The sequence below is a fragment of the Oncorhynchus gorbuscha genome, linkage group LG10 (assembly GCF_021184085.1).
Source record: "Oncorhynchus gorbuscha isolate QuinsamMale2020 ecotype Even-year linkage group LG10, OgorEven_v1.0, whole genome shotgun sequence".
Lineage (NCBI taxonomy): Eukaryota > Metazoa > Chordata > Actinopteri > Salmoniformes > Salmonidae > Oncorhynchus > Oncorhynchus gorbuscha.
This window is the reverse complement of record NC_060182.1, coordinates 50,573,362-50,589,107: the sequence shown is the minus strand read 5'-3', so window position 1 is coordinate 50,589,107 and position 15,746 is coordinate 50,573,362. Positions and strand designations below refer to the sequence as shown.

The 15,746-nt window shown below is 43.3% G+C and overlaps 1 protein-coding gene across 5 annotated transcripts in view; it reads left to right on the top strand.

Moving 5' to 3' along the window:
- LOC124046216 (ena/VASP-like protein) overlaps nt 1-15,746 on the top strand; it is a 68,313-nt gene that overhangs the window by 38,296 nt on the left and 14,271 nt on the right. For all 5 annotated transcript variants that reach the window (XM_046366344.1, XM_046366342.1, XM_046366345.1 and 2 more), the window contains 7 exons: nt 5,375-5,451; nt 6,077-6,979; nt 7,313-7,575; nt 7,845-7,963; nt 8,210-8,237; nt 14,697-14,727; nt 14,849-14,909. In XM_046366344.1, the coding sequence (XP_046222300.1) occupies nt 5,375-5,451; nt 6,077-6,979; nt 7,313-7,575; nt 7,845-7,963; nt 8,210-8,237; nt 14,697-14,727; nt 14,849-14,909 (1,482 nt within the window). The remainder of the gene's footprint in view (nt 1-5,374; nt 5,452-6,076; nt 6,980-7,312; nt 7,576-7,844; nt 7,964-8,209; nt 8,238-14,696; nt 14,728-14,848; nt 14,910-15,746) is intronic.

Sequence of the window (15,746 nt, the reverse complement as noted above, 5' to 3'; positions counted from 1 at the left end):
GCAGAATTTTGCTGAACTGACTTGTTGAAAAGGTGGCATCCTATGACGGTACCATGTTGAAAGTCACTGAGCTCTTCAATAAGGCCATTCTAATGTTTGTCTATGGAGATTGTATGGCTGTGTGCTCAATTTTATACACCGGTCAGCCATGAGTGTGGCTGAAATAGCCAAATCCAGTAATATAAAAAGGGTTGTCCACGTACTTTTGTATAGTATATAGTGTATAAATCTAAAACAGGATTATATATTTTGGCCGCAAATGTTATGAAACTCTGGTGATTGGCCCTGCAGTACAGGCTGGCAGTGTGGTGCAAGGACAACAACCTCTCCCTCAATGTGAGCAAGACAAAGGAGCTGATCGTGGACTACAGGAAAAGGCGGACTGAACAGGCCCCCATTAACATCGACAGGGCTGTAGTGGAGCAGGTCGAGAGAGTTTCAAGTTCCTTGGTGTCAACATCAAAATGAACTATCATGGTCCAAATACACCAAAACAGTCTTGAAGAGGGCATGACCAAACCTTTTCCCCCTCAGGATTAAAAATGTAAAAACACATCACGACAAGAGACAACACAACACTACATAAAGAGAGACCTAAGACGTCAACATAAGCAACACATGAAAACGCAGCATGGTAGCAACCCAACGTGACAGCAGCACAACATGGTTGCTGCACAAAACATGGTACAAACATTAATTGGGCAAAGACAACAGCGCAAAGGGCAAAAAGGTAGAGACAACAATCACGTGAAGAAGCCACAACTGTCAGTAAGACTGTCCATGATTGAGTCTTTGAATTAAGAGATGGAGATAAAATGTTCCAGTTTGAGAGTTTTTTGCAGCTCGTTCCAGTCGCCAGGTGCAGCGAATTAAAAAGAGGAGCGACCCTGCTTTGGGGACCTTTAACAGAATGTGACTGGCAAAACGGGTGTTGTATGTTGAGGATGAGGGCTGCAGTAGGTATCTCAGATAGGGGGGAGTGAGGCCAAGAGGGTTTTATAAATAAGCATCAACCAGTGGGGTCTTGTGACGGGTATACAGAGATTACCTGTTTACAGAGGAGTATAGAGTGCAGTGATATGTCCTATAAGGAGCATTGGTGGCAAATCTTGTATTTCTCTCTCCAGGTTTGTGGTTTCCAATTGGTTGTTACAGTCTTGTCCCGCCACTGCAACTCCCATACGGACTCGGTTGAGGTGAATGTCGAGAGCCGTGTGTCCCCCACAACACAATCAAGCCAAGCCGCACCAATGTGTCGGAGGAAACACTGTGCTCCTGGCGACGATGGGACAAGAACATCCCTGCCGGCCAAACCCTCCCCTAACCCGGACGATGCTGGGTCAAATTGTGTGCCGCCCCATGGGTCTCCCGGTCACAGCCGGCTGCAACAGAGCCTGGGCTCGATCAGGATCTCTAGTGGCACAGCTAGCACTGCAATGCAATGCCTTAGACCACTGCGCCACTCGGGGGGCCATTGGTGGCAAATCTGATGGTCGAATGGTAAAGAACATCTAGCCATTCGAGAGCACCCTTACCTGCCGATCTATAGATTATGTCTCCGTAATCTAGCATGGGTAGGATGGTCATCTGAATCAGGGTTAGTTTGGCAGCTGTGGTGAAGGAGGAGCGATTACGATAGAGGAAACACAAGTCTAGATGTAAGCATAGCCTGCAGCTTTGATGTGCTGAGTACCGTCTAGCCATACTCACAAGTACTTGTATGAGGTGACTACCTCAAGCTCTAAACCCTCAGAGGTAGTAATCACACCGGTGGGGAAAGGGGCATTCTTCTTACCAAACCACGTGACCTTTTGTATAGGAGGTGTTCAGAACAAGGTTAAGGGCAGAGAAAGCTTGTTGGACACTAAGAAAGCTTTTAACACAAAATCCAGGGAGGGGCCAGCTGAGTATAAGACTGTATCATCTGCATATGAATGAGAGAGCTTCCTACTGCTTGAGCTATGTTGTTGATGTAAATTGAGAAGAGTGTGGGGCCTAGGATCAAGCCTTGGGGTACTCCCTTGGTGACAGGCAGTGGTTGAAATGGCAGATGATCTGACTTTATACACTGCACTCTTTGAGAGAGGTAGTTAGCAAACCAAATACCCCTCAGAGACACCAATACTCATTAGCCGGCCCACAAGAATGGAATGGTCTACCGTATCAAAAGCTTTGGCCAAGTCAATAAAAATAGCAGTCCAACATTTATTAGAGTCAAGGGCAATGGTGACATCATTTACGACCTTTAAGGTTGCAGTGACACATCCATAACCTGAACCGAAACCAGATTACATACCCGAAAGAATACTATAGACATCAAGAAAGCCAGTCACTTAATTATTGACATGTTTTTCCAACATTTTTGATAAAAAGGGCAAAATAGAAATTGGCCTTATAACTTTTAAATAAAGGACACGCCGTGGCTGCATTCCAAGCAATGGGAACCTTCCCAGGGAGGAGAGACAGGCTTGGCAACTATAGGAGCAGCAACCTTAAAGAAGAAAGGGTCTGAACCAGATGTTTTTTTGGGGTCAAGTTTAAGGAGCTCCTTTAGCACCTCGGACTCAGTGACCACCTGCAGGGAGAAACTTTGTTGCGGGGCAGGGGAAAAAGAGGGAGGATTATTGGGGATAGTCACATTAAAAGGGGTGGGAGATGAGGAAATGTTGGACAGGCAAGGAGGCATGGCAGAGTCAAATAGGAATCTTGACTTAATGAAGTGGTGATTAGAGCTCAGCCATGTGCTCATCATTGTCAACATTAAGGGATATGGGCAGCCGTGAGGAGGAGGGTATATTCTCCAGGTCTTTAACCATTTTCCATAATTTCTTGGGGTTAGACCCACAGAGAGAGAACTGCTCCTTAAAGTAACTAACTTTTCCCTTCCTGATAGCCTGAGTGCACTTATTTCTCATTTGCCTGGACGATAGCTAGTCAGCCTGAGTATGCATTGTCATGACTCTCCTGGCTGAGGAGCCATGGCCTCAAATCAGCTTGGCAAATGGCTGATGATGACCACACCCCTCTCACCCACAGAAGAGGAAAGGGGGGACTGGGCCGGTTTTGACTGTCATAAATTAGGGAGGAGGGGAATCTCACTCCTGCTCTTCAGTATCAACCAAAGGAATGCCTTTGTCCCCCAGAAGACTTTTGCAGCCAAAACTATAACACCCAGAAAGTGAATACTCAAACAATATTTCTAAGATAGGAATGTTAGGAATGGTCAGTGCAGAGATAAAGAATAATGATGTCATATTACTTGTCATTCTGTGATGTTATTAAAAACTGTATGAACTAAATACTGTAACTTAGGAAAGAAACCCCCCTTGGCTGTCAAGTTTCCATCTAATACATTGTGAATACAATATGAAGAGAATGATTAAACTTTTGTTGCTAAGATAGGAATGTGATTTTGGTTTTCTAATGAGATAGTTTTTTGAAATGTCCTTTGCACATTACGTAGCCACTTCCCGAATGAGGTGTGATGGACCAGAGTGCTTAAAAGGACTCACTAAGAATTAACATACCATACCAGAAGATGTGAAGATAACACTAGAGGAGCTGATGGTAGCCGATAACACCCAGCAACAGTCAACAAAGATTTATTTGAAAGCTTAATGCATAAAACCAGCAAATCAAATTGTTTGGGGAATGACTTGGTGGAGACAACCAAGCACTGAAAGTGTTCCTTGGTAAAGATTGCCACTCCACCACTTTTGGAAGATCTTTCTTGCCCAAAAAGGTTAGCACCAGAAAGGTTAACATCAGTGTTCAAAACACTCTTTCTTAACCACGTCTCAGTAATGACCAACACATCAGGATTGGAGCTGTGAATCCACACTTTCAATTGATACATTTCAGGTAATAAGCGTCTAGTGTTAACGTGCAGAAAACCCAGGCTTTTACGAGAGCAGAAATCAGTGAAGCAGATATCAGAGCACACATCAGAATTGGGGCTAGCAACAGTAGATGGGCCAGGGTGTACGTGCACATTTCCATATATAATCAACTGTAATACAATCAGGGCATGGCAGAGGACTGCTCTGCAGTGTTGATTTATAACATTTGAATGTGCATCAGATGGCAACAAGATCATATTGTACAGCAATTTCATCAGGTAACATGATCACAAAGCCGACAAGAGGTGGTTAGAATAGGATGGGATTCCAAGAATCTGTGTAAACAATAGAGAGTCAGAGTCCCGAGTGTGGGAATAAACAGACTGTCCCCCGGTTGGGTAAACAAGCAAGTTCATAGTCAACAAAGAACACAGGAGTCAAAAGGCAAATAGCATAGAGTACAAGTGAAAAATATAACAACTTAGGGCTAGCCATTGCAAGTTCAGGGTCACTCGACTCAACAGTGCATGTGTGCTGGAGGCGATCGAAAGCTTGGGAGTGAGGGGGTGTGTGGCGAGTGTACCTATACCAGACAGGGGGAGACAGGCCAGGGAAGATGGTGAACAGATCGCCAGGTGGAATCCAAGCAGCAGTGCAGCAGGCACCCGGGATTAGGTGTCACACCCACTTAGGAGAAGCATTTTTGGGAGGCAGATTCCTTGTAGAAAAATCCCAGCTAGCTAGCTAATGTAGCTCGCAAGTCTCTGTCTGTCATTTCCACGTGGAAAAGGAGATCATTAGCAAGCTATATCTTTCCAGTATCTACGAATGATCCTTTACAACGTCCAAACAAAGTTGTCCTGTGGCTGTTGTATTTTGGGGATTCTGAGGAGGATATCTTCTCTGCAAAGATGGAGGGGACTTCAAAGGCCTCTGCATTTAGGTCGGGAGGGGCTGTGAAACTCTCCTGCTGTTGTTGCCTTAAGAGTTCACACCTCTCTCTTCACACTTATGTGCTAATTTCAGTCAGATTCTTTCCTAGCAGCTTGGTAGCCTTATTTAAGCTTTATATAACAAAATTACAGAGAGGTAATTGTCTTTTACTTTTTGGCTTCAGAAAGTAGGTTCAGACTGAATATTACTCACTCAATTTTGTGTTGGATGGTATTTCCAGGTTCCGCTGTGTTTCTTCTGTAGGTTTTGGCTTGTTAGAAGTTTTTTTCTTCTTGATAGGCCTTGGTAGTAATAGTCCATTCAGGTAATTTTGTCCAAAGTCAAGGTTTTAGGTATGGAATTGTGAATTGGAACTAAGGTTTTGATGTTGAGGATAGTATCCTGTTTATGTCCTAGCAAAAAAATGCAAGTTTATCTACATTTATCCAACTCTAATTTTATATTTTTGCAGAAGAACTCAGGAGCCCATGCTCTGTGTCTATTCACTCTCTCTCTGAAACAATGTATTCGTGGGCCCAGATTGAAAGGCTGGAAATAGGGAGAGGCTAAAACTTGTGTCTGTGTCCTCTGTGTATCTGCAGGCAAATGATGGAGCAGCATCAGATGCAGATGCAGGGAGTGGCCCACAAAGAGAGGGAACGACAGACATCTGGCTCAGGTAAGGCCTACAGACAAACATACTTACTGTGGACAAACACTACCATGTTAGACAAGGGTCTGTCAACACACAAGTCACAATATGTTTTACCCATGTCAGATAACTGCTTAAGATGCTATTCTCTCCATGGGAATAGCATGACAATCATGGTAACCAAACACAGCCTAGTGTAGCAGCGCATATGGGTTGTATTCATTTGGCACCAATGGTGAGAAAACAGACTGAAACAGGGAGGAACTACTTGAATATGTCCAATAAGATATGCTCACTATGGTTTTCCGTTGTAAAATGTTATGCTACAGTGTACCCTAATGAATACGACCATGAGAGAGCTACCTCTGAGATAGAGAGCTATCTCGGACACGTCTGTGCTTGTGTTGAACCCCCCCCCCTCTTTATTTACTCATGCTTATCCATGCACAAACAGGAGCCACACTCATTCTGTCAGCGTGCTATCGGCAGCTGAATGGCAATGCGACTTCCTGCTTTCCTGAGAGTTCGCATTCTGCTTCTTTTTCTTATGTAATTGTTTGTCTTTGTTTCTTTTTCTTTGCTTAGTTTCTCATTATTCTCTCTTTCACATCCTTTGTTTTCTACCCCACCCTCCTCCATCTGTGTGTTATAGTTGTTTCCACCCTCCAATATAAGGTGTCCTCCCCTCCCTCTCACCCGTCAAACACCCCTCCTGAGTACAGACACTACCGGGCCGCCACACTGCCGCCTTCCTACGCCCGAGTGGCCTCCAACTCCTCCCCCTCCTCCTCCTCCTCTTCCTCCTCCTCCCAGGAAAGAGAGGTGCTGGGCGGACGGGCTGGCGACAACTCCGCCCAGCTCTCCCAGCTCTCCACCTCCCTGGCCTCGGCCTTCTCACCCGTGCAGCCAGGGGTGCCCATGGCCCCGACCCGGCAGGTGCGCCAGATCCCCCTCTCTCCCCCCACTGCTCGGACCCTCCACCACACCCAGTCCCTCCACCAAGGTCATGCCCTGCAAGACCCTGTGCTGCCCCCCAAACATGGCACCTGGTCAGCCTCCCATGCCCACATGTATGGCTCCGTGCCCTCCACGCCCCCCTTGGTGGGCATGATGCCTGTGCACATGCCCCCCGTGCCCCAGCCCCAGCATGTTGTCCCCGTGGCCCACCCTCTGCCGCCCCTCCACAGCCGCGTCAAGACCCACCCCCTAGACCAGCCTGACCAACCCCACATCCCGTCCAACCTCCCCCACGCCAACGGTCAATCAGAGGACTATTATAACCTTGCTCAGCAGCAACAGCTGCAGCTAGGTTACGGCGAGGCTTCTTCCTTACCCCCTCTGATTGGTCTGTCTGCCCAGGGCCCTGTCCCTGTCTCTGCCCACCAGCCCCAGTACCCGTCCTCCTTTCACCCCCAGCAGCAGATGTACCAGGCCACGCCCCCACCACCACCAGCACCCCAATTCTCTCCCCCCTCATACACCACAGCCCAATCAGAGGGGGGCTCGCACAAGCAGACACCCTCTTCTGTCGCTCAGGCTGCCACGGCCACCTGCAGTAAGTATAAGCAGATCTCAATGAGCAAGGGACTTGAACAACTAGTGTGTGTTCTGTGTGTGTGTCGGGGATGGGGACTCCACACACCTCCACACACCTCACACAACATTCATCTGGCTTATATGGATGGAAGCATATACCTATTATGAATACAATAAACAGTTCCCATAGAAAATTCAGCCATCTGTACTTTTGCATTTTGATTAACTTTAAATTAAATTATTCTTATCTGAGACCATTAATCTAATCAGTTCCAATCAGTGCTCGCCAACAGTGTTAGCCAATGAGGAATCTGATGTCACCTGATGTGAACCTATGCTGTTTCTCTCCCAGGTCCGGTTTCTCTTCCCTCATTGCTGGCTTTGGCCCCACCAGTGGCCCCACCTATGCCTATGCCCCCCCCTGCCCCTATGGCATCCATGGCCCCACCTCCTCCACCAGGCCCCCCGCCTCCGGCCACGGTGCCACTGCCCATGCCCCCTCCACTGCCAGTTGATGGAGGACCACCGGTAGGGGAGGCAGGGAATGAGCTGGCGCAGCCACTCTCAGGACTGGCGGCTGCCCTCGCTGGAGCCAAACTCCGTAAAGTTGCAAGGGTTAGTATCTCAGCTTAGACTTGGATCATGGTCAGTAAGAAGAAAACGTTTTGAAACAAGGAGGTACTACCTAAATGTCCAATAAGAAACTTAATTTTTTTGTTTCTTTGCAATACGTTTGAAAATGTTTTGCCACGGTGTGACCCACTGAACAAGGCCATTCATATCTATGTGAAAATTACTTGGACATTCTAACCATACACACATTACCTGTTGGTTGGCTTCTATAAAATGGAACTCGTATGGTGAACAATGTTGTGTCTCCTCAGGATGAGAACAGTCCACCAGGAACAGGTGGAGCCAAGAACGATGCCAACCGCTTGAGTGGAGGTAGTGGAGCTGGAGGGGAGGGGCTGATGCAGGAAATGAACGCCCTTCTAGCACGCAGGTGAGTGGAAAACAACAGTGTGAAAGAAATATTTATTTAATCGAATTGAAATACATGTAATTGAAAATCCCTACCCCAGCCTTAGCACATCAAAATACCACATTTTTTAAAATGAACATTCTGGAGTTCATAAAGGTATTCCTTGATGTTATTGTAAGTAATTAGGCTACTAGCCTGTGAAATAACACAAAATGACTGGAGTTGTCTTTTTCATTATCTAAATGCCTGAATTTGCTTTTCCTGCAGACGGAAAGCCTCAGAGAGACCTGAGGAGGTAATACAGTTTATCTTCTTTTAAAATAACAAGTATTAGTTTCCTAGGGTGGGTCTATCCAGCAACAATAATTGCATTCAAGCAATCTAAAGAGACTTGTGCACACACTTTCTCGTACACTGAGTGTACAAAACAGTAGGAACACCTTCCTAATATTGATTTGCACACCCTTTTGCCCTCAGAACAACCTCAATTCGTCGGGGCATGGACTCTACAAGGTGTCGAAAGCATTCCGCAGGGATGCTGGCCCATGTTGACTCCAATGCCTCCCACAGTTGTGTCAAGTTGGCTGGATGTCCTTTGGATGGTGGACCAATCTTGGCGCACATGGGAAACTGAAAAATCGAGCAGTGTTACAGTTCTTTTCACACTAAAACCGGTGCGCCTGGCACCTACTACCATACACCGCTCAAAGGCACTTAAATGTTTTGTCTTGCCCATTCACCCTCTGAAAAGCACACATACACAATCCATGTCTCAATTGTCTCAAGGCTTAAAAATCCTTCTTTAACCTGTCGCATCCCCTTCACCTAAACTGATTAAAGTGGATTTAACAGGTGACATCAATAAGGGATCATAGCTTTCACCTGGATTAACCTGGTCCCTCTGTCAGGAAAAAGAGCTGGTGTTCCTAATGTCTTCTACACTCAGTATATATATATATATATATATATATATATATATATATATATATATATATATATATATATATATATATATATATATATATACACACAGTACCAGTCAAAAGTTTGGACACATGTACTCATTCAACCATTTTTCTTTATTTTTACTATTTTCTACATTGTAGAATAATAGTAAAGACATCCAAATTATGAAATAGCACATATAGAGTCATGTAGTAGCAAAATAAACTATTTTCTACATTTTAGAATAATAGTGAAGACATCGAAACTATGAAATAGCACATATGGAATCATGTAGTAACCAAAAAAACATTTAGATTCTTCAAAGTAGCCACCCTTCGCCTTGATGCCAGCTTTGCACACTCTTGGCATTCTCTCAACCAACCTGGAATGCATTTCACTTAACAGGTGTGCCTTGTTAAAAGTGAATTTGTGGAATTTCTTTCCTTAATGCGTTTGAGCCAATCAGTTGAGTTGTGGCAAGTTAGGGGTGGTATACAGAAGATAGCCCTATTTGGTAAAGTACCAAGTCCATATTATGTCAGGAACAGCTCAAATAAGCAAAGAGAAATGACAGTCCCATCTTTACTTTAAGACATAAAGGTCAGTCAATCTGGAACATTTCAAGAACTTTCAAGTGCAGTCGCAAAAACCATCAAGCACTATGATAAAACTGGCTCTCATGAGGACCGCAACAGGAAAGGAAGACCCAGAGTCACCTCTGCTCCAGAGGATAAGTTAATTGGAGTTAACTGCACCTCAGATTACAGCACAAATAAATGCTTCACGGAGTTCAAGTAATAACATCAACTGTTCAGATGAGAATGTGTGAATCAGGCCTTCATGGCTGAATTGCTGCAAATAAATCACTACTAAAGGACAACAATAAGAAGAAGAGACTTGCTTGGGCCAAGAAACAGGAGCAAATAGCACATATTTGGACTCACCTTTGGACAGGTGAGTCCAAATGTAAAAATGTTGTGTGAGCCAGAGTAGATGAAAGGATGATCTCTGCATATGTGGTTCCCACCGTGAAGCATTGAGGAGGAGGTGTGATTGTGTGGGGGTGGATGGAGAGGATGGCTGTGGTTTCATTGGCTCTTAACCAATCGTGCTATTTTGTTTGTTTTTCCACATTGTTTGTAACTTATTTTTTACTGTTGAATTCGGAAGTTTACATACACTTTAGCCAAATACGTTAAAACTCAGTTTTTCAGAATTCCTGACATTTAATCCAAGTAAAAATTCCCTGTCTTTGGTCAGTTAGGATCACCACTTTATTTTAAGAATGTAAAATGTCAGAATAATAGTAGAGATAATAATTTATTTCAGATTTTATTTCTTTCATCACATTCCCAGTGAAGTTTACATACACTCAATTAGTATTTGGTAGCATTACCTTTAAATGGTTTAACTTGGGTCAAACGTTTCGGGGTAGCCTTCCACAACCTTCCCACAATAAGTTGGGTGAATTTTGTCCATTCCTCCTGACAGAGTCAGGTTTGTAGGCCTCATTGCTCGCACACACTTTTTCAGTTCTGCCCACAAATGTTCTATGGGATTGAGGTCAGGGCTTTGTGATGGCCACTCCAATACCTTGACTTTGTTGTCCTTAAGCCATTTTGGCACAACTTTGGAAGTATGCTTGGGGTCATTGTCCATTTGGAAGACCCATTTGCGACCAAGCTTCAACTTCTTGACTTGACTTGTCTTGAGATGTTTCTTCAATATATCCACATAATTTTCCGTCCTCCTGATGCCATCTATTTTGTGAAGTGCACCAGGCCCTTCTGCAGCAAAGCACCCCCACAACATGATGCTGCCACCCCCGTGCTTCATGGTTGGGATGGTGTTCTTCAGCTTGCAAGCCTCCCCCTTTTTCCTCCAAAGATAACAATGGTCATTATGGCCAAACAGTTATATTTTTGTTTCATCAGACCAGAGGACATTTCTCTAAAAGTTTTTTAGGTCGGTTTTGGAGCAGTCAATTCTTCCTTGCTGAGCGGCCATTCAGGTTATGTGGATATAGAACTAATTTTACTGTGGATATAGATACTTTGGTACCTGTTGCCTCCAGCATCTTCACAAGTTCCTTTGCTGTAGTTCTGGGATTGATTTGCACCAAAGTACGTTCATCTCTAGGAGACAGAACGCATCTCCTTCCTAAGCGGTATGACAGCTGTGTGGTCCCATGGTGTTTATAATTGCGTACTATTGTTTGTACAGATGAACGTGGTACCTTCAGGCATTTGGAAATTGCTCCCAAGGATGAACAAGATTTGTGGAGGTCTACAATTTTTTTCTGGGGTCTTGGCTGATTTCTTTTGATTTTCCCAAAGAGGCACTGAGTTTGAAGGTAGGCCTTGAAATACATCCACAGGTACACCTCCAATTTACTCAAATGATGTCAAATGATTATTAGCCTATCAGAAGCTTCTAAAGCCATGGCATCATTTTCTGGAATTTTCCAAGCTGTTTAAAGGCACAGTCAACTTAGTGTATGTCAACTTCTGACCTACTGGAATTGTGATACTGTGAATTATAAGTTAAATAATCTGTCTGTAAACAATTGTTGGAAAAGTTACTTGTGTCATATACAAAGTAGATGTCCTAACCGACTTCCCAAAACTAGTTTGTTAACTTGGAACTCCCTCTCCCGGATCCGGGAGAATTGTCATCAACTGTCACTCATTAGCATAACGCAACGGACAAAAAATATTACTAGAAAATATTCATGTTCATGAAATCACAAGTGAAATATATTGAAACACAGCTTAGCCTTTTGTTAATCACCCTGTCATCTCAGATTTTGAAATTATGCTTTACAGCCAAAGCAAGACAAGCATTTGTGTAAGTTTATCGATAGCCTAGCATTATGCCTAGCTAGCAGCAGGCAACCTGGTCACGAAAATCAGAAAATAATCAAATTAATTTGTTTACCTTTGATGAGCTTCGGATGTTTTCACTCACGAGACTCCCAGTTAGATAGCAAGTGTTCCTTTTTTCGAAAAATATTATTTTTGTAGCCGAAATAACTCCATTAGTTCTTCACGTTTGGCTGAGAATTCGACCGGAAATTGCGGTCATGACAACGCTGAAAAATATTCCAAATTACCTCCATAATATCGACAGAAACATGGCAAACGTTGTTTATAATCAATCCTCAATGTGTTTTTCAAATATCTATTCGATAATATATCAACAGGAACAGCTGTATTTTCAGTAAGACCGGGAGGAAAAATAGCTACCTCTGTCTATTACGCAAGAATAACTCTGAGAGCCCTCAGCCGGACACTTACGCAATGTAGTCGTTTACGCTCATTCTTCAACATAAAAGCCTGAAATTCTGTAGACTCCTTGGGGAATACGTAGAAAAAGGAGTCTGGTTGATAGCCCATTCACTGCTCAATAGGGACGCATCGGAACGCAGAGCTTTCAAAACATGAGTCACTTCCTGATTAGATTTTTCTCAGGCTTCCGCCTGCAAAATCAGTTATGTTATACTCACAGACAATATTTGTACAGTTTTGGAAACTTTTGAGTGTTTTCTATCCTAAGCTGTCAATTATATGCATATTCTAGCATCTTGTCCTGACAAAATAGCCCAATAGTGCCCCCTAGTTTCAAGATTAACAAGAAATGTGTGGAGTGGTTGAAAAACAAGTTTTAATGACTCCAACCTAAGTGTATGTAAACTTCTGACTTCAACTGTACATAATGTTGTTGCTACCATCTTGTATGATCTCAAAGATCTTCTGGACATCAGAATAGCGATTTACTCACCTTGAATTGGATGAAGATTTTTTCTTTAATGAGTCAGACGAGAGGGATTTACTCTTGACACCCAAACAGGCCCTCATCCTCATAATTTGCAGGAGAAAGGAGATGGAATAGTTATCGCCATCGGTCCCATTGGCCAACATACCATCGTTGCATAATAAATTGGAAGAACTTAAAGCACATATCCTACCAACGGGACATTAAAAACTGTAATATATTATGTTTCACCGAGTCGACGACATTAACAACATACAGCTGGCGGGTTACACACTCTATCAGCAGGATAGAACAGCAGTCTCTGGTAAGACAAGGGGTGTGGTCTATGTATATTTTTAAACAAGTGCACGATATATTCGGAAATCTCAAGGTTTTGTTCGCCTGAGGTAGAGTATCTCATGATAAGCTGTAGACCACACCTAGAGAGTTTTCATCTGTATTTGTCGCATCTGTCTACATACCACCACAGAGCGATGCTGGCACTAAGACCGCACTCAATGAGCTGTATACCGCCATAAGCAAACAGGAAAACGCTCCTCCAGAGACGGCGCTCCTAGTAGCCAGGGACTTTGATGCAGGGGAACTTAATTCCGTTTGACCTCATTTCTACCAACATGTTAAATGTGCAACCAGAGGGGGAAAAACTATAGACTACCTTTACTCCACACACAGAGACGCGTACAAAGCTCTCTGTCGCCCTCCATTTGGCAAATCTGACCATAATTCTATCCTCCTGAAAGCTGCTTACAAGCAAAAATTAAAGCAGGAAGCACAAGTGACTCGGTCAATAAAAAAAGTGGTCAGATGAAACAGATGATAAGCTACAGGACTGTTTTGCTAGCACAGACTGGAATTTGTTCCTGGATTCCTCTGATGGCATTGAGGAGTACACCACGTCAGTCACTGGCTTCATCAATTAGTGCATCGATGACGTTGTCCCCACAGTGACTGTATGTACATACCCCAACCAGAAGCAATGGATTACAGGACACATCCGCACTGAGCTAAAAGGAGCGGGACTCTAACCCGAAAGCTTATAAGAAATCACACTATGCCCTCCGATGAACCATCAAACAGGCAAGCGTCAATACAGGACTAAGATCAAATCGTACTACACCGGCTCCGATGCTCGTCGGATGTGGCAGGGCTTGCAACTATTACAGACTACAAAGGGAAGCACAGCTAAGAGCTGCCCAGTGACACACATCCAGGCTGTGTAAGAACTATTTGACCAAGAAGGAGGAGTGATGGAGTGCTGCATCAGATGACCTGGCCTCCACAATCACCTGACCTCAACCAAAATGAGATGGTTTGGGGATGAGTTGGACTGCAGAGTGAAGGAAATGCAGCCAACAAGTGCTCAGTATATGTGGGAACTCCTTCGAGACTGTTTGAAAATCATTCCTCATGAAGCTGGTTGAGAGAATTTAACTAGGCAGGTCAGCTAAGAACAAATTCTAATTTTCAATGACAGCCTAGGAACAGTGGGTTAACTGCCATGTTCAGGGGCAGAACAACATATTCTTTACCTAGTCATCTCAGGGATTGGATCTTGCAACCTTTCAGTTACTAGTTCAACACTCTAACCACTAGGCTACCTGTCGCTCCAGTTGATGATATTAACGATACTAGAATGCCAAGAATTTCCGAAGCTGTCATCAAGGCAAAGCTTGGCTACTTTGAAGCCTCTAAAATCTAAATTATATTTTTATTTGTTTAACACCTTTTAAATAACTACATGATGCCATATATGTTATTTAATAGTTTTGATGTCTTCGCTATTATTCTACAATGTAGAAAATGGTAAAAAATAAAGAACACACATACATATATATATATGTGTGTGTGTGTGTGTGTGTGTGTGTGTGTGTGTGTGTGTGTGTGTGTGTGTGTGTGTGTGTGTGTGTGTGTGTGTGTGTGTGTGTGTGTGTGTGTGTGTGTGTGTGTGTGTGTGTGTGTGTGTGTGTATATATATTTATATATATTTACACACACACACAAACACACAATCATCCATTTTAATTTTCCATTATAGGAGGATACCAAGCCAGGACAGAACTTTACAGGTATACACACTCTTGCCTCCACATTTTTCTGAGTCTGACCATTATATTTTTTATTGCCTGTTTTGAGCGATATTGCTTTTTAAAATGTGCCTTTTCTAATTGTGATCGTCTCTCCTTCTAGGTGCTGGAAAGAATCCATGGGACCGAGTAAACTCTGTAGACAACTCTTCACTGGTATTAAGGTTAGTATCGTCATCTGTTTGATAGGGGCTCCCAAACCTTTTAAAATATCTTGTGGCACAATCAGAAGGGATACAGTGCCTAGTGAAAGTCTACACACCCCTTGCACCCACCCCTTCACATTTTGCTGCCTTAACCTGTTCACTAAAAATGTATACAGATCTACACAACCTACTTCACATTTTCAAAATGAAAAAAAGTTAAAAAGATGTCTTGATTGCAGATGTCTTCACAACCCAGAGCTGATACTTGATGGAAGAACCTTTGTCAGACATTACAGCTGAGAATAATTTGGAATAAGATTCTAGCAGCATTGCACAACATACAGTGCTTTCAGAAAGTATTCATACCCCTTGACTTATTCCACATTTTGTTGTTACAGCCTGAATTCAAAATAGATTTTTAAAAACACAATACCCCATAATAACCAAATAAAAAGATGTTAGTAATACATGGAAATGTTTAGAAAATTAAATAGAAAAATGCATAATTTACATAAGTATTCACACCCCTGAGTCAATACATGTTAGAATCACCTTTTGAGAGGCGCATACGTGTACCGATAGAACAGTAGCTCTGTTTTGTACTGTCAAAACTGTGATTATATGAAGAAGCCAGACAATATAGTTTAAATTAAGCCTCTAAAGTCGTTAGATCAAGCAACAGGGAGAGAGTGAGCGGTCAGTTATATACAACAGCGAACCAATCTGTGGGTAAAGCAACGCTGTGACTCGAACCCAACAAGCCATGGCTTCCCTTAGAGGAAAAGACAAAGAACAACTCGGAGATTAAAATAACGACCAGCTAATGGATATCCAGGATAACACCAAAACAAAATA